Source organism: Salmo salar, chromosome ssa17 (genome assembly GCF_905237065.1).
Source record: "Salmo salar chromosome ssa17, Ssal_v3.1, whole genome shotgun sequence".
NCBI classification, from domain to species: Eukaryota; Metazoa; Chordata; class Actinopteri; order Salmoniformes; family Salmonidae; genus Salmo; species Salmo salar.
In genome coordinates this window covers 29,726,737-29,746,708 of record NC_059458.1, presented here as the reverse complement: position 1 = coordinate 29,746,708, position 19,972 = coordinate 29,726,737, and the positions used below count along the sequence as shown (strand labels likewise).

At 43.5% G+C, this 19,972-nt stretch overlaps 2 protein-coding genes across 2 annotated transcripts in view; one reads left to right on the top strand and one right to left on the bottom strand.

Annotated features, from left to right (window-relative positions):
- The first annotated feature begins 2,593 nt into the window (after positions 1-2,593).
- LOC106575813 (gamma-crystallin S) lies at positions 2,594-9,474 on the top strand. Its single transcript, XM_014152506.2, has 3 exons — positions 2,594-2,667; positions 7,687-7,929; positions 9,034-9,474. Exons 1-3 carry the CDS (start codon positions 2,650-2,652, stop codon positions 9,304-9,306), a joined length of 534 nt encoding a protein of 177 aa, XP_014007981.1. The 5' UTR covers positions 2,594-2,649; the 3' UTR covers positions 9,307-9,474.
- Positions 9,475-9,606: 132 nt separating this feature from the next.
- Positions 9,607-19,972, bottom strand: part of LOC106593457 (potassium voltage-gated channel subfamily H member 3) — a 126,221-nt gene continuing 115,855 nt past the window's right edge. Inside the window, exons 12-15 of the mRNA XM_045699350.1 lie at positions 11,762-11,985; positions 10,872-10,972; positions 10,428-10,480; positions 9,607-10,271 (exon numbers count right to left, since the gene is read on the bottom strand). Coding sequence (XP_045555306.1) covers positions 9,867-10,271; positions 10,428-10,480; positions 10,872-10,972; positions 11,762-11,985 — 783 coding nt within the window. The 3' untranslated portion in view covers positions 9,607-9,866. The remainder of the gene's footprint in view (positions 10,272-10,427; positions 10,481-10,871; positions 10,973-11,761; positions 11,986-19,972) is intronic.

Genomic DNA, 19,972 nt, shown 5'->3' with positions numbered 1-19,972 from the left:
AATGTCAGCCACTCTCCCAGGGGTTAAGTAAGTTTGTTAGCAAAGTGTGCTGGCTTGCCACCTCATCGCCATGGAGACCATGACTGATGTGGACTCTATCAACCAACAGAAACCATGGAGACCAGAATGGAAAAATTACCTAATTTCCTTTTCAACTGATACATTTAGTGAAGTCGCTCTGGATAAGAGCGTCTGCTAAATGACTTAAATGTAAATGTAAATGTAAACACATGATAGGAGGCTTTATACTGTGGAGATGCTGCCCCCTTGTGGCAGCTGCTGGAGGTGCAGGGTGACCGACAGGTGTCGCTGATAGACAGTGGCAAGACAGTTTATTTAAAGTAGAGAATTGGACAAAGATTCCAACATTGAACAGTGAGGCTACCCATATACACACCAGCCACAAAAATGTGTTTACTGCAAGACTACTGCCTATTTCAATAGCTAGATGAATGTGCCTCTGTCAGTCTCACCAGGTCAGAGACAGGAAGTCAATCAGTTTAGAACCAGAATTCACCAGACTGATAGAGAGGTGTCCATGCAGTAGTTACAGTATCAGCTCTCTGGTGCTTCTCAACTCTCTGGCAAATACAAAGAATTATACCATGGCATTGTTGAATACTTGTTTCTGATTGGCTTGAAGGGCATTCTAGAGTGTGCATTATTTCCCTATAAGGCATGGTATATTTGCATGGTATAATTCAATGGCTTTAGTTCATTCTTACATGTTCTATGTTTGAGGTGCTTTTGAAAGCAAAAGTCGAATTGAAAGCATTATTGGCATTGTTGAATTCGTTTTTCATAATGGCAAGCTAGGACTGATGGTTTGGTTAGCTGAACTAGTCTGTTTGTTTGGTTACCACGGCAACTATTGTAGCACTCTAGTAAACTTGCTAGCTACTTTAGTGGATACTGAACACATTTCTACCAACAAATGAACACATTTCTAGCGGAAAATGAACACATTTCTAGCGGAAAATGTGATAAATTATATTCAAGGTATGAAAGGGATAATCAACTCGGGGCTCCATGCATTCTCCGGAAAGGAATGAATACATTACGGTGTGTGACGCGCTAGCTGAGTGGAACTGACCTTCCACAGAGTTGTATTATTTTGCATTATGCATAACCACTCGTTGATTATCCCACCTTACTTATATTATTGTATTATTGTATTATTTTATTGTATTACTGTATTATATTACTTTATTGTATTATTGTGTAATATTGCATTCTTGTATTATTGTATTGTATTTTTGTATTGTTGTCTTGTAGTATTGTATTGTAGTATTGTACTATTTCATTGTATTATTGTCTTGTATTATTGTCATGTAGTGTATTGTATAGTATTGCATTATTGTAATGTGTTGTATTATTGTATTGTGTTGTATTGTTGTACCATTGAATTGTATTTTTGTATTGTATTATTGAATTGTATTGTATTTTTGTATTGTATTATTGTTTTGTATTATTGTGTTGTATTATTGTATTATTTGATTGTATTATTGTACTATATCATTGATGTATTGATGTATTCATTGATTGTATTATTGTCTTGTATTATTGTCTTGTGTTATTGTGTTGTATTATTGTATTGTATTATCGTATTATATTATATTGTCTTATTGTATTGTAGTATTGTATTGTAGCATTATATTATTGTATTGTAGTATTGTATTGATATGTCTTATTGTATTGTAATGTTGTATTGTAGTGTTGTATTGTAGTGTTGTATTGCATCCATTCCACACACAAGCAAACAGGCCCATAGAGGCCATGTGAACCCTCCCCTCATTGGGCGGGTACCACGGCTCTGTCACAACCTAGCAGTAGCCTAATGCTGTAATGATTGGTCATTGACTTGAATGACAGCTGCTTTCCAGCTTGATCATTGGATGAAACGGTGCAGCTATTGATTATGTTGGTATTTTGATAGAGAACAGAGGGAGTTGACTCAGCAGTTCTGTTCTCTCAATGCCCTGGAACGCAATAATCCAACTCATCTGAGATCTCACATTTTGGCAGAGGTCTTGGCTGTGGCACTGATATTGTTATTAATGTGTGTGTCACAGGAGGCTGCTGAGGGGAGGACGGCTCATAATAATGGCCGGAATGGAGTCAATGGAATGGAATCAACACATGGAAACCATGTGTTGATGTATTTGATACCATTCCACTGATGCCGCTCCAGTCATTATCACGAACCCGTCCTCCCCAATTATGGTGCCACCAACCTCCTGTGGTGAGTGTTTATTAAAAACCAGCTGTGTGAAAAGTGATTTGGTGTGTGTGTGTCTGTCGGTTAGTGAGTGTCTTGATCTTTATCATATTGGTATGTGTGTGTATCTGTTTGTGTGTTTACCTTAGTTGGGGGGGGGCTGTTCATGGGGGGGGCTGTTCACAGTGCCCCCCCCGCGTGTTCAGTCAGTTCAGTCCTTTATGCCATATAATCCCCACTTGTCTTTTCTGGAAATGACATGAACAGCATTCGAATCACTGACTCAATTTTTGGATCTCATTTTCATGACAAAGCATTTGTAGCGGTTTGATAAAACAAAGGCCCAGCCCGGCGGCTATAAAAGGGAGTGGGGGAGTGGGTATGGGAACCATCACCACCTCACACAGGGAGACTTGGGCAGTACTAAAACCATGTCAAAGATGGGAAGGGTGAGTATGGAACGACCGGAGGACAGGATAACAGCTTTAGCTGAAGGAGCACAATGGCGTCACACACACATACACACACACACACCGGTGTTTGGAGGGGAACGCAAAAAATAAACATTGTCTAAAACATACTTAATACCTGCAAGGGGATTCTATGATTTGGTTGCTTCAAAGGGTGACTTTTAAACTGAAGGACGGATGCAGTAGTCTATGTTTTGATGTTGTCAGATAGTGTGGGGAGCGGTTGCTGCATTCTGTCTGCTATAACTAATTCATTGAGTATGTGTCAACTTAGTCAATGCTCATTTGAAATGAATCTTCTTGAATTGACGATAGTCTTCAGGCAGTAGGCAGGGAGTTTATTCTCATGCTATGCCGTATGTTAGCTTCGATAATGTCATTGATCGTAGCATTGTTTGATACTGTTGATACAAACACCAGAACTACTATAGCTAAGGACGGTTCAACATTGGTCTGACCAATCGGAATCCATGCTTCAAGATTATTTTCGATCATGCGGACTGGGATATATTCTGGGTTGCCTCTGAGAATAACATTGGCGTATACACGGACTCTGTGACTGAGTTCACCAGGAGGTGCATAGAGGATGATGTTCCCACTGTGACTGAGTTCATCAGGAGGTACATAGAGGATGATGTTCCCACTGTGACTGAGTTCATCAGGAGGTGCATAGAGGATGATGTTCCCACTGTGACTGAGTTCACCAGGAGGTGCATAGAGGATGATGTTCCCACTGTGACTGAGTTCATCAGGAGGTACATAGAGGATGATGTTCCCACTGTGACTGAGTTCACCAGGAGGTGCATAGAGGATGATGTTCCCACTGTGACTGAGTTCATCAGGAGGTACATAGAGGATGATGTTCCCACTGTGACTGAGTTCACCAGGAGGTGCATAGAGGATGATGTTCCCACTGTGACTGAGTTCATCAGGAGGTACATAGAGGATGATGTTCCCACTGTGACTGAGTTCATCAGGAGGTACATAGAGGATGATGTTCCCACTGTGACTGGGTTCATCAGGAGGTACTTAGAGTATGATGTTCCCACTGTGACTGAGTTCACCAGGAGGTACATAGAGGATGTTGTTCCCACTGTGACTGAGTTCATCAGGAGGTACATAGAGGATGTTGTTCCCACTGTGACTGAGTTCACCAGGAGGTACATAGAGGATGTTGTTCCCACTGTGACTGGGTTCATCAGGGGATACATAGAGGATGATGTTCCCACTGTGACTGAGTTTACCAGGAGGTGCATAGAGGATGTTGTTCCCACTGTGACTGGGTTCATCAGGAGGTACATAGAGTATGATGTTCCCACTGTGACTGAGTTCACCAGGAGGTACATAGAGGATGTTGTTCCCACTGTGACTGAGTTCATCAGGAGGTACATAGAGGATGTTGTTCCCACTGTGACTGAGTTCACCAGGAGGTACATAGAGGATGATGTTCCCACTGTGACTGAGTTCACCAGGAGGTACATAGAGGATGTTGTTCCCACTGTGACTGAGTTCATCAGGAGGTACATAGAGGATGTTGTTCCCACTGTGACTGAGTTCATCAGGAGGTACATAGAGGATGTTGTTCCCACTGTGACTGAGTTCATCAGGAAGTGTATAGAGGATGATGTTCCCACTGTGACTGGGTTCACCAGGAGGTACATAGAGGATGTTGTTCCCACTGTGACTGAGTTCATCAGGAGGTACATAGAGGATGTTGTTCCCACTGTGACTGAGTTCATCAGGAGGTACATAGAGGATGTTGTTCCCACTGTGACTGAGTTCACCAGGAGGTACATATAGGATGTTGTTCCCACTGTGACTGAGTTCATCAGGAGGTACATAGAGGATGATGTTCCCACTGTGACTGGGTTCACCAGGAGGTACATAGAGGATGATGTTCCCACTGTGACTGGGTTCACCAGGAGGTACATAGAGGATGTTGTTCCCACTGTGACTGAGTTTACCAGGAGGTACATAGAGGACGTTGTTCCCACTGTGACTGAGTTCATCAGGAGGTACATAGAGGATGTTGTTCCCACTGTGACTGAGTTCACCAGGAGGTACATATAGGATGATGTTCCCACTGTGACTGGGTTCACCAGGAGGTACATAGAGGATGATGTTCCCACTGTGACTGAGTTCATCAGGAGGTGCATAGAGGATGATGTTCCCACTGTGACTGAGTTCATCAGGAGGTACATAGAGGATGTTGTTCCCACTGTGACTGGGTTCACCAGGAGGTACATAGAGGATGTTGTTCCCACTGTGACTGAGTTCACCAGGAGGTACATAGAGGACGTTGTTCCCACTGTGACTGGGTTCATCAGGAGGTACATAGAGGATGTTGTTCCCACTGTGACTGAGTTCACCAGGAGGTGCATAGAGGACGTTGTTCCCACTGTGACTGAGTTCACCAGGAGGTACATAGAGGACGTTGTTCCCACTGTGACTGAGTTCATCAGGAGGTACATAGAGGATGTTGTTCCCACTGTGACTGAGTTCACCAGGAGGTACATATAGGATGTTGTTCCCACTGTGACTGAGTTCATCAGGAGGTACATAGAGGATGATGTTCCCACTGTGACTGGGTTCACCAGGAGGTACATTGAGGATGATGTTCCCACTGTAACTGGGTTCATCAGGAGGTACATAGAGGATGTTGTTCCCACGGTGACTGGGTTCATCAGGAGGTGCATAGAGGATGTTGTTCCCACGGTGACTGGTTTCATCAGGAAGTGTATAGAGGATGTTGTTCCCACGGTGACAATTACAACTTATCCAAACCAGAAACTGTGGATAGATGGCAGCATTCATGCAAAACTGAAAGCGTGAACCACCACATTTAACCACGGCAAGGTGACTGGGAACATGGACGAGTACAAACAGACCAGCTATGCCCGCTGTAAAGCAATCAAACAGGCGAGACAAAGTGGAGTCACAATTCACCAACTCAGACACGAGACGTATGTGACAGGGACTCCAGACAATCATAGATTATTATTATTGGCATTTTTTGTATTTTACCCAATTTTTCTCCCCAATTTTGATCTTGTCTCATCGCTGCAACTCCCCAATGTGCTCGGGAGGCGAAGGTTGAGTCATGCGTCCGTTTACGGACATATTCAATCTCTCCCTATCCCAGTTTGCTGTCCCCACTTGCTTCAAGATGTCCACCATTGTTCCTGTACCCAAGAAAGTGAAGGTAACTGGAACTAAATGACTATCGCCCCGTAGCACTCACTTCTGTCATCATGAAGTGCTTTGAGAGACTAGTTAAGGATCATATCACCTCCACCTTACCCAACACCCTAGATCCACTACAATTTGCATAGCACCCCAACAGATCCACAGATGATGCAATCGCCATCGCACTGCACACTGCTCTATCCCATCTGGACAAGAGTAATACCTATGTAAGAATGCTGTTCACTGACTACAGCTCAGCATTTAACACCATAGTACCCTCCAAGCGCATCACAAAGCTCAGGGCCTTGGGTCCGAACCCCGCCCTGTCCAACTGGGTCCTGGACTTCCTGACTGGCCATCCCCAGGTGGTGAAGGTAGGCAACAACACCTCCACTATGCTGATCCTCAACACTGGGGCCCCACAGGGGTGAATGCTCAGCCCCCTCCTGTACTCCTTGTTCACCCATGACTGCGTGGCCATGCACGTCTCCAACTCAATCACCAAGTTTGCAGATGACACAACAGTGGCAGACCTGATTACAAACAATGATGAGACAGCCTACAGGGAGGAGGTGAGGGCCCTGGCTGAGTGGTGCCAGAAAAACAACCTCTCCCTCAACGTCAACAAAACGAAGGAGCTGATCATGGACTTCAGGAAATAGCAGAGGGAGCAGCCCCGTATCCACATCGACGGGCCGCAGTTGAGAAGGTAAAAATCTTCAAGTTTTTCTGCATACACATCACTGACAACTGAAATAGTCCATCCACACAGACAGTGTGGTGAAGAAGGAGCAACAGCGCCTCTTCAACCTCAGGAGGCTGAAGAAATTTGGCTTGTCACCTAACACCCTCACAAACTTTTACAGATGTACAATTGAGAGCATCCTGTCGGGCTGTATCACTGCCTGGTACGGCAACTGCACTGTCCACAACCGAAAGGCTCTCCAGAGGGTGGTGCGGTCAGCCCAACACATCACCGGGGCCACACTGCCTGCCCTTCAGGACATCTACAGCACCCGGTGTTACAGGAAGCCCAAGAACATCATCAAGGACCTCAGCCACCCGAGCCACGGCCTGTTCACCCCGCTACCATCCAGAAGGAGGAGACAGTACAGGTACATCAAAGCTGGGACTGAGAGACTGATTAACAGCTTCTATCTCCAAGCCATCAGATTGTTAAACAGTCACCACTAGTCAGCCTCCGCTCTGTACCCTGCCCTGAACTTAGTTACTGTTACTAGCCGGCTACCACCCGATACTCAACCCTGCACCTTAGAGACTACTGCCCTATGTACATAGACATGGAACACTGGTCACTTTAATAATTAAACATTGGTCACTTTAATAATGGAACACTGGTCACTTTAATAATGTTCACATACTGTTTTTCCCACTTTATATGTATATACTGTATTCTAGTCAACTACTGCCGTACACATATTTTCTATTCATATAGTCTATACACACCATAATGTATATATTTACAATATATTCCGGACTCTGATATTGCTCGTTCTAATATTTTTACATTTGTATTATTTATTTGTATTTTGGGGATTTGCATGTATTGTTTTGTATTGCTAGGAATTGCTGCACTGTTGGATTCAGGAACATAAGCATTTCTCTACACCTGTGATAACAACTGCAAAACATGTCTACGTGACCAATATGATCAGTAGTAAACACTAGTAGTACCCAGTTAGGATAACAGTCTTTTAATGGTTCCAAATGGACATTAGATTTAGTTCAAGGGGACAACAACAGAGGTCAATCTGTTATCAGAATACAGTCTATTGTATTCTGTCTCTCCAGATCGTGTTCTACGAGGACAAGAACTACCAGGGCCGACGCTATGAGTGTGACAGCGACTGCACAGACTTCCATTCCTACCTGAGCCGCTGTAACTCCATCAGGGTGGAGAGTGGTGCCTGGGTGGTGTACGAGAGGCCCAACTACACCGGCTACCAGTATGTACTGACCAGGGGAGAGTACCCTGACTACCAGTGCTGGATGGGTCTCAACAACCACGTCTGCTCCTGCAAGATGGTTCACTTTGTAAGTGGATGAGCCATTATGGTAAAGAGGTGGTGTAGTTGTGTAGAAGAGAGAAAGGTATTTTCTGTGCCCCCTAGTCTAAAGTAGTGCCCAATGGGCCCTAGTCTAAAGTAGTGCCCAATGGGCCCTGGTCTAAAGTAGTGCCCAATGGGCCCTGGTCTAAAGTAGTGCACTAAACAGCGAATAGAGTTCCATTCGCACCTGAGTCAGTGTGCATCAAACTTGTAGATGTGTTTTTTGACTCTAGGGGAATTGTAGATATTCTTATTTAGATAATGTTATATATATATTGTTATATAGATAGAGTTACATGAATACTGTGTATCTGTTCTAGAAATACACAAATATACAGTATGTATTTTCCAGTTGTTTTTGTCTTAATCAGAGATAATTACAAGGACTTATGAAATATCAGTGTAATGTAGCAGGAACTTAGATTAGACGTACCCAGCATGCAGCTGGTGTAACATTCAGTATTAATGTAGCAGTAACATAGACTAGACTTACCCAGCATGCAGCCGGTGTAACATTCAGTATTAATGTAGCAGTAACATAGACTAGACTTACCCAGCATGCAGCCGGTGTAACATTCAGTATTAATGTAGCAGTAACATAGACTAGACTTACCCAGCATGCAGCTGGTGTAACATTCAGTATTAATGTAGCAGTAACACAGACTAGACTTACCCAGCATGCAACTGGTGTAACATTCTGTATTAATGTAGCAGTAACAGACTCGACTTACCCAGCATGCAGCGGGTGTAACATTCTGCATTAATGTAGCAGTAATATAGACTAGACTTACCCAGCATTCAACTGGTGTAACATTCAGTATTATTGTAGCAGTAAGATAGACTAGACTTACCCAGCATACAGCTGGTGTAACATTCTGTATTAATGTAGCAATAATATAGACTAGACTTACCCAGCATGCAGCTGGTGTAACATTCAGTATTTAAATCCTGTTGATCATCTTGAATTGTAGAGATCTGAGAATGAGATCCAGAATATGTCTGATGTCTTTCTATATCCCTGCTTCCTTCCGTTTTACCTATCCTGCCCTCCCCTCTGTACTGATGCCCCCACCTTACCCCCCTCCTCCAGGCTAGCGGTATCCCCTACAAGCTGCAGCTGTATGGGAAGGGAGACTTGGCAGGCCAGGCGTTCGAGGCCACCGAGGACTGCCCCTCCGTGCTGGAGAAGTTCCACTGGCGCGAGGTGCACTCCTGCAAGGTGCTGGGCGGCTGGTGGGTCTTCTACGAGCACCCCAACTACAAGGGCCGTCAGTATCTCCTGGAGAAGGGCGAGTACCGCAAGCCCACGGACTGGGGCGCGGTGTGTCCCAACGTCCAGTCCTTCAGACGCCTCACTGAGTAACCAGGGTCTAGAGTTGTCCCCCTCTCGCCCAACCAATCCGATCCCTCCTGCCCAATGCTCGATCAAGTCATCTCCTACCATTCTCAACACCAACCAATGGGCACCCAAGAGATGGGCCTAACACTGAGCCACGGCCACCAGCTAAAATAAAACCCTGGCTGGCAAGCAGCTGACCAGTTGTGTTTTTATTGTGTGTTTGGTGTCTGACAATGTCTAATACAGCCAACAACCAATGGACAAGATCCTCTCTGCAGTCACTCTGCGTCAAACCAACTAGAGCCTAAACTGTAAAACAAGACGTTTATATTTTTGATGTGTTTCATTTAATCATAGCCAGTGATAGATATGGTATAACAATAACTGGTCAGTTCATAACATTTCATATTAGGAAAAATACATGTGGTAATAATAACTTACTTCATGTTATCTTAGTATTAAATAAACAGTAACCCAGGGCAGCCGTGGGCATGTGCCTCATGCAGTGATATGAGGGGTGTCATGCCAGCCATGCCAGGATGACAGTCTCGTCATGCCAGTCCTGTGTTGGTGAATCCTTTCTCTCAGACAGTGGGCCTCTCCTCATCGATGAAGCTGAGCTGAACAGGGCTAGTCGGGGTCATCTCTGCCCCAATAGAAGCCGGGTGAGGATGGGGCAGGGGGATGGGTGTCAGACCCCCGGAAGGTGTCTGGAAGTGGCGATCCGGGTGTCTCCTCTCCCTCCCTACCTCCCCTATCTCTGTATCTTCCAACAGCAGTAAGTTGGTGTTGGAAGGAGTTTTGGGAGGTGGAGGGGCGGAGCTACTGAGAGTCTCACTGGTGGGCGGAGTCAGGGCAGCCATAAGGGAGGAGAGGACGGACTGGGAAGAGCCTTGGAGGAGGAGGGGCTGGAGGAGGGGCTTGAGCAGCCGTGTCATTTCCTGGAGGTGCTGGCTGACCTGTGACACTTGCAGGGATAGGCTAGTCATCTGGGAGGGGGGCAGGACATGGGCAGGGAGAGAGTAGGGCATAGGGCAGGGAGAAGGGGAGAGGGAGGAACAAATAGGGCAAAGTTAAGAATTGCCATTAAAATCCAGTCTAGGAATGGCAGTTATTCCTCAGTGGTGCTGCCATATGTCACTCACCTCTTCTGTCAGTTTAGTAATGGTCTGTACGGTCTCTGCATCCTCCTGCATTCCTGTTGACAGAGAGAGAGAGAGAGAGAGAGAGAGAGAGAGAGAGAGAGAGAGAGAGAGAGAGAGAGAGAGAGAGAGAGAGAGAGAGAAAACAGGAAAGGGGGAAACCTAGTTAGTTGCACAACTGAATGCATTCAACTGAAATGTGTCTTCCACATTTAACCCTTCTGAATCAGAGAGGTGCGGGGGGCTGCCTTAATCGACATCGGCGGTGGGAGAGAGAGAGCTCATGCAGGAAAGAGAGCAAATAAGTTCTAAAGAGTTATAAAACACACTTAGCAGCACATTGAAATATCCCAGAACAGTTGTGTGTGCTCATCTAGATTAAAGGATATCACTATGCATAGCAATGCTGTACAGTATTGTGTTTAGGAGGTTATGAATGTGGCCTACCTGGACTAGAGCTGGGTGGGATGTTCTGGGTCACACTGGGGCTGAAGTCAAACTTCTGGCCCAAACTACTAACACTGTCTGTCTCAGTGCCATCTACAAACCTAGAGATACAGAGAGAGAGAGGGAGAGAGATGGGGTGAAAGAGGGAGAGAAAGAGAGAGAGAGATGGGGTGAAAGAGAGAGAGAGAGATATGGGGTGAAAGAGAGAGAGAGAGAGAGAGGGAGAGAGGGAGAGAGAGAGAGAGATGGGGTGAAAGAGAGAGAGAACGAGAGAGATATGGGGTGAAAGAGAGAGCGAGAGAGAGAGAGAGAGAGAGATGGGGTGAAAGAGAGAGAAAGAGAGAGAGAGAGAGAGAGAGAGATGGGGTGAAAGAGAGAGAGAAAGAGAGAGAGAGAGCGAGAGAAAGAGAGAGAGAGAGAGAGAGATTGAGAGAAACAGACATGTATATCAGTTTGTATTGTGGCCACCAGATGGCAGAAGAACACCAATGAACTGTTGATCCTGATATAAACAGTGATCTGAACACAACATAAATGAATGGATCTGCACAACGTGCGCTGTGCTAAACTGTGAAATAGGCTCTAAGCACTATCAGCCAGATGATGAGGTAGTAAACAAAGTGGCCATTGTCCCTCTGTGACCTGGCATCATTCTGAAACACTCCCCCACTCTGACTGGTAGAGACGATCTGGAATAGCCTAGAATAAGGTTGTGGAATAATTGCCTATAATCCTATATTTCCTTTCTTTGATCCTATAGTATGTCTTCATAGCTCATTCAGTAGCCTGTGGTACGAGAACCGTAGTCAATTTCAATTGTCATAATAAAAGTTGCACTGGATGCTGATGTCATCAAAACCATCACAGATTGACTGACGGAGGGTTCCTACCTGGGATTGAGGTCCAGAGGGGCGCAACTGAAGCTCACCACAGGAATCTGGAGCGTGGTGGGGCGGGAGGGGCTACGCAGGGGCGAGCGCAGCCCCCATCCCAGACCCAGAGGGGAACGGGGCGTTTTGGGGAGGGGCGAGTGTTGAGCCTCCTCAGACCCCTCCTCGTCCTCTTTGATGGAGGAAAGCTTCTTCACAATACCACCGTTAGTCACCCAGTCCATCTGTGTTTGTGAGAGAGAGAGAGAGAGAGAGAGAGAATGGGGAGGGGGTAGGAGAGGGAGAGAAAAGTGGAAGGATTGAGTGTTGATGTTTAAGTTTGATCAGCAGAGGACTCATTGATGTAACATAAAGACTAGCATTGACAACACTGCTGCATTCCAGGTATCATCATAAATACACTTCCATTCACAATACTATCAAGATAAATACACTTCCATTCACAATACTAGGATATCAAGATAAATACACTGCCATTCACAATACTAGGATATAAAGATAAATACACTACCATTCACAATACTAGGATATCAAGATAAATACACTTCCATTCACAATACTAGGATATCAAGATAAATACACTTCCATTCACAATACTAGGATATCAAGATAAATACACTTCCATTCACAATACTAGGATATCAAGACAAATACACTACCATTCACAATACTATCAAGATAAATACACTTCCATTCACAATACTAGGATATCAAGATAAATACACTACCATTCACAATACTAGGATATCAAGATAAATACACTACCATTCACAATACTAGGATATCAAGATAAATACACTTCCATTCACAATACTATCAAGATAAATACACTACCATTCACAATACTAGGATATCAAGATAAATACACTACCATTCACAATACTATCAAGATAAATACACTTCCATTCAAAATACTAGGATATCAAGATAAATACACTACCATTCACAATACTAGGATATCAAGATAAATACACTACCATTCACAATACTAGGATATCAAGATAAATACACTACCATTCACAACATGAAGACACAATAGTGCTAAATGACTGCTGCACAATGATATTTCAGAATTATATTTTACATGAGGATAATACACGTTATATAAGACAAATTAACATTCACAATACTGACATATGAAGACAAACACTATTCACAATGACACTACTATAAGAAGCCTAAAATCCTTTATAATAGGAATCCTAGTCGTGCAAAACCAGGACTGTTCTGCTCTCTGTGTTTCATTTCCTTATTTATTCTGCCCCCCCACCTCTATCTTTAATAAAAAATAAATCCTTCATCGGAGGAAGACAAGATCCTTTTGATGTACTATAATTAGCTTATTAATTGTTCATCGGGTAAGTGTGAACGCATCTGTCTCCCTCTCCCTCCAACCCCCTCTCTCCCATTTTCCTTTCATCTGAACCTCTCTCTCTCTCCCCCGTGTTCACCCCCTCCTCCACCTCTTGTTTACTTTCCTCTCCTCCTCTTGCCTCTATACCAGCCCAACGTCCCCATAGTAGAGACCCATATTTAGATCAGAGGGTCTCTCCTCCTCTTCTCTCTATACCAGCCCAACGTCCCCATAGTAGAGATCTATATTTAGATCAGAGGGTCTCTCCTCCTCTTCTCTCTATACCAGCCCAACGTCCCCATAGTAGAGACCTATATTTAGATCAGAGGGTCTCTGTAGCTCTCTTCACGACAACAGACACAGGTTGGTTCTTTGAAACGGGCGTTTATTGCATTGCACGTATTTTTCTCCGATGCATCCACGTCACGCCGTGAGAACTATATGTTTGAATGAACACAGTAACGTTGATAAATTATAGTACTGAAACAAAGAAATACAAATGGCGTCCCACCTAGCCCATAGAGATTAAACTTTGCTTAAATTGCTCTTTAAGCTTGGCTAACACCACTTTTCATAAAACATTAATCTTAATTTCAATGTATGATTATCTTTTATCTTTACTCAAAACGTGTTCACTTGCTTATGGAGTTAAGTTTCCCTTTAAATCTCGTAACACGTAACAACCACAAACACCAGCACATTCGATTTATCCCCAAAACATGTAGGCTAAGCACAGTATGTACGATTCATAGAGCTGAGTCCTTAGTTGCAATTTCAAAGTAGAACCACTTCTCATACCAACTTAACTTGAATGTTGTGGTAGAGTGCTTTTGGCCTGAAAAGTTGCGCTTTCAACACAGTCCAATCACCGTTGCTTGCTGTCGCTAAGCCGACAATGTCATGGGCTTTGCTTATCTGATCTGCTGGATCTTCGTTGCGTCGTTACCCGCGGCGATCTTGTTGTCTCTCCTACCCGTGTTGAGCAGGCGAGTTCTCACTGTAGCTCTCTTCACGACAACAGACACAGGTTGGTTCTTTGAAACGGGCGTTTATTGCATTGCACGTATTTTTCTCCGATGCATCCACGTCACGCCGTGAGAACTATATGTTTGAATGAACACAGTAACGTTGATAAATTATAGTACTGAAACAAAGAAATACAAATGGCGCTCGGCGCAACAATACAAATGGCGCTTGGCGCGACAATACAAATGGAACTTGGCGCGACTATAAACAAAGTTCTATAGGTTGAACAAAATACCTCGTTGGCTGCTTGTCCTGAAAAGAGGTTCTTGAATTCTTAAAGTCCCTTGAAAGTCCCTTTACTGTGTTTCTTAGCCTCTGCCATCAACAATTATGACTCAGACTAAGATCTGCTTAAGTTAGATTGCACACAGTCAATTAACAAATTCCGTAGCAGTAACACAACAGAGAACGTTAGTCCCAGGATGGAACATAAAAACACAATTAATGGCCTAACGTTAATTTACCTGTTACATCACATTTAAATTCTTATCTATACATCAATAAATCATTTATTTATTTACTACATCAAATAAACCTTGAATTATGTATTAATCATGCATAGTGAACACAGCATCTATGTAACAACACTTACACTCCCACCAAATCACTCATTAACTTGGAATGTGGGATTTTCTTTTAAACAAAATTATGAAAATAATTAATAAAATGTTTTAAGTCTGAATGAACGCATGTGATTTAGTTAGCCTCTAGTAAGGTAACTACCTTGTGAATAGGCCTTTCAAGGTGGACTGATCTAGTGTATGGTTTTCCTTTACCAAGTGTAGTGTCACTGACTAGTAGCTTCAGCTTTCGCACCATGCCGTCTGCAGTAGGATGAGCTTCTACAACCCTGGCAAGCTTCCACTAGTTTCTTGGTGAGTCCTTTGAATTCCCTGACAAATTTCTGGAGCCTGGCGATGGCTCTCACTGCTCTGGACCAGTCAGAAAACTTAATGAAGCGATTCACTATTGAATTCACTTCTTTCATCTTGACTGCGTGGACATGGGCCTTGCGAAGCTCAGGGTCGGTTGTTTCTACTTCTCCCACCATTTCCTCTTCACGTGGAAGACTCCGCTGCCAAAGAAAGTTGGGTCCTTTCAGCCAGTTAGACTCTTTCAGCTGAACTTCACTTCGTTTATTGTCTGGGAGATTAGGTTTGTCCGTCTTGAAAGGAAGTGGGAGTTCATAGTGGCCGTTTTCCTTCTGCCTTATACTTTCTTTCACTTTAAACAAGAAGAGAAGGTCTTCCTGAGAAACTGGGTTGTCATCTGCAGTGTGATCTGCGAAATCAGATTCGAGGACCTTGATTATGTCTGTTGGATTGATCTCTTTGACTTGAGTTTTGCACACAAAGTGTACTTCTCTCTTCAGCTCAACTGATGGCTGCACGGCAGGTGTCACTTGTCGCACTATGATTCTGTGACTGGTTCCTATTGCATCACCGTAGTCACTTGCTTGAGTTGAGCAGCCAACAATGCTCCAGCCGAGATCAGTTCGCTGTGCATATGGATGATTTTCTTCACCGGACAGGATCTCCCTTGGAAGAAGGGCTTGTTGACAGTTATAGCCGATCAGAAGGCCTACTTCACAATCCAGTGGTGGTGGAATCTTGTCTGCCAATTGTTCCAGATGAGGCCATTTTAGAGCTGTTTCAGCAGTTGGAATGTGCGACCTGTCTGCTGGAATGAATTCTCGTGTGAAAAGTGGTGGCAATGGGATCCTTTTCTTTAAGTTGTACCCTCTCACTTGTAGACTTGTCAGTTTCTGGCAGGGTATGACTGTTGACCTTGTAGACATTGTGGACAGCCGCAAACTGACATTCTCTTTGTTTGTGTTGAGGTCTTGGGCTACTTCATCTAGGATGAAAGTCGTATCGCTTTGTGTGTCTAAGAGAGCGTAGACGAGAACTTCTTGATCTGGCTGTTTTGTGGACGAGACCCAGACTGGTATGATTGAGGATGTTTGTGTGCTTAGGCCTTCTTGTATGACTCTGTTGGTTATTGCTGCTGCAGCTATTTCCTTGGTGTCTGCCCTGTGCTTTGAGTAGTCGTCTACCTTTGGAGGTGTCGACCTTTGATGTTCCTTGAACTTGTCATCATGCAAACATGTCGGGTGTCTCTTCTGACATCTTTCACACGTACTCTTGTTATCACACGTTCTTGAGTGATGACCGGTCTTCAAACATCCAAAGCAAAGCTTTTCTGCTTGCACAAACTTGACACGATCTTGAACCGTCTGTTCACTGAACTTTCTGCACTTGACGAGGACATGTCCTGTTCTTTTGCAAAAAATGCATGATGGGATGTTGCTCTGTGTTGTGTTTGTGGACAGTGTCTTTGCTTGAATGGTTTGACTTCGTGGATGCTTTGGTTTCTCGCTTTCCACACTCTTGAGCGCTTGTATTGAGGATATAGGATTGCAAGCGAGATCTGCTTCCTTTGATAGAAAGTCTACAAACACCTTAAATGGTGGGTACCCAGCGTTTGCTTGTCTGACTTCCATCGTTTTGCGGTTCCAACTGGATACCAGCCAATCTGGCAACTTCAGCAGAATCCTTTGACTCTCATTGCAGTCATTGAGAACTTCCAATGTCTTAATGTGGGGCATTGCAGCCTCACAGCTCTTGAGGAAGTCTGCAAAGTCTCTTAGTTCACAACCATCCTTAGAGCTTATCTTTGGCCATCCATGCAGCTTGTCTCTGAAGGACTTCCCAATTATGAATGGGTCTCCGAAACGTTTTTGCAACAGCTGCCAGGCTGGGTCGTATGCTGCTTCAGTGCCTAGTAGGAAAAATCCTTCAACAGCTTTCTTTGCGGCACCACCTAAGTACTTCCTTAGGTAATACAGTTTTTCATTCTTTGGAATGTTTTTCCTATCTATCAATGTTTCGAAAGATAGCTGCCAGTCTTTGAATTTCAAAGGATCTCCAGTGAATAATGCAGGCTCTGGTGTTGGGAGATGATTGGCACTTATAGCTTCTGCTAGCATGTTGACCAGATCAAAGCTGTTCTGCACTTGATGCATGGACACTGAAGTTGGTGGAGCTTGAGGTACCAATTGTGGACTTTGGGAACTAAGAGCTTGACTTGTAACTGGTAGAGGTTGAGGAATGACAGAGGGACTTGAGGCATATAGGGCTTGCGTTGTGACTGGTAGAGATTGAGGAATGAATGAGGGACTTGAGGCATATAGGGCTTGAGTTGTGACTGGTAGAGATTGAGGAATGAATGAGGGACTTGAGGCATATAGGGCTTGCGTTGTGACTGGTAGAGATTGAGGGCGGTCTGGAGGAACTGTGAGGTTAAGAACTTGAAGTTCTCCTGCTGGTTCAACATCATGCAGAAAGTCAGTGGTCTCAAAATTGTCTTCGACTTGATCGTAGACCTTTACTCAAGCTCTTGCAGCGTTCAACTTCTTCACTTCCTCTAGACGTTCAAGTTTTCTACGCTTGTCTTGCATTGCCTGTTGTCTGGCTAGGTTCTCAGATTCAAATTGTGTCAGCCGCTGTTTTCCTTCAGCCTCTAGCCTTTGAAGTTCTTTCACTTCCCTTTCTTGTTCATCCAACACTGCCAAAATCTCCTTGGATGCGGCAGCTTCAGCTGCAGCCTCATTTCTTTTAACTGAGTGGATGCTAGAGTGGATAGAAACACATTTTGATCGACGAGACGGTGGCCTTGATAGAGAACCTGTTGAGTCTAGGATCGAGCCAACATCGGGCCAAGGTTCTTCCTCCTCATCTGATGTATGCCCTTTAAGTTGCCTTTCTGCCTTTTGAATGATAAATCCTGAAAGCGAAATGCACGTGTCAATTCTGCGTCGCAGGTTTGGTTCAGGAGTTTGCATTCTACGTAACTCTTCATAAATGACCTGTACATCAGAACAGGTGCTTTTCATGTTCTCAATCAGCTCATTTAATTCGTCCTCGGAGGCTGAATCAGTCAATATTTCCTTGCCTATTCTTGCATGATACTTCCACTTCTCATGGATGATCCTGTACCGACGTTGTACACTCTTCAGCCTTTCTTCTTGAAGTTCTTTTCCTTTCTCTGTTAGGGATCGGGTTCTTTCACTTCTTCGTAGCCTTTCCACTTCTTCTGCAGACTCTGTGTCTGTTGCGTCGGTTTGAGCAGGTGATTCGGTAATTTCACGGCATGTCTCAGTGTTTGTGTCTGACATTTTGAGATGGATGTGGTATGTGTGTCTCAACTATTGAGCTTGAATTAGATTTATATTAGGCTATGGGTGAATGTAGGCTACAGTAGGCCTAAATGTGATTAGCCAGGAAGGTTAATAACTGTATGAATTCCTTAACTGTGTGAAGACTAGGTGGGTAGCCTAACTTCTAAATATAAACTTCAGTATTGCATCAAGATAACTATCAGCATTTAAACTTAGCTAGACTTCAAGTTGACTTCAATTTCAAAATAAGATTGAAAATTACTTTGGTACAAATAAACTTAGTATAAACCTTAATCATATGCATATAATGCATTAAATCACATATCACTTCACATAATAAAATAATTTCACATCAGTGGAGGTACCTTTTAAAACCTGTTGGGGCTAGGGGGCAGTATTTGCACGGCTGGATAAAAAAATGTACCCGATTTAATCTGGTTACTAATCCTACCCAGTAACTAGAATATGCATATACATGGATAGAAAACACCCTAAAGTTTCTAAAACTGTTTGAATGGTGTCTGTGAGTATAACAGAACTCATTTGGCAGGCAAAACCCTGAGACATTTTCTGACAGGAAGTGGATACCTGATGTGTTGTATTACCTTTAAACCTATGCCATTGAAAAACACAGGGGCTGAGGAATATTTTGGCACTTCCTATTGCTTCCACTAGATGTCACCAGCCTTTACAAAGTGTTTTGAGTCTTCTGGAGGGAGATCTGACCGAACAAGAGCCATGGAACGATGATGGCCCATTAGACACCTGGCGCGCGAGTTCATGTTGGGTACCCTCGTTCCAATACGTTATAAAAGAGTATGCATTCGTCCACCTTGAATATTATTCATGTTCTGGTTAAAAAAGGCCCTAATGATTTATGCTATACAACGTTTGACATGTTTGAACGAACGTAAATATATTTTTTCCCCTCGTTCATGAATTGAAGTCCGGCGGGCTTAGATCATGTGCTAACAAGACGGAGATTTTTGGACATAAATGATGAGCTTTTTTGAACAAAACTACATTCGTTATGGACCTGTGATACCTGGAAGTGACATCTGATGAAGAGAATCAAAGGTAATGGATTATTTACATAGTATTTTCGATTTTAGATCTCCCCAACATGACGGCTAGTCTGTATCGCAACGCGTATTTTTCTGGGCGCAGTGCTCAGATTATTGCAAAGTGTGATTGCGTTCAAGAGATGTAAATCTATAATTCTTTAAATGACAATATAATATTTTACCAATGTTTTCTAATTTTAATTATTTAATTTGTGGTGCTGACTTGAATGCCGGTTATTGGAGGGAAACGATTTCCTGAACATCAACGCCACAGTAAAACGCTGTTTTTGGATATAAATATGAACTTGATAGAACTAAAAATGCATGCATTGTCTAACACAATGTCCTAGGAGTGTCATCTGTTGGAGATTGTAAAAGGTTAGTGCATCATTTTAGCTGATTTATGGTTTTGGTGACGCCTGTCTTTGAATTGGCACAACATTACACACAACTCTTGTAAATGTACTGTCCTAACATACTCTAAATTTATGCTTTCGCCGTAAAACCTTTTTGAAATCGTAAAACGTGGTTAGATTAAGGAGATGTTTATCTTTCAAAGGGTGTAAAATAGTTGTATGTTTGAAAAA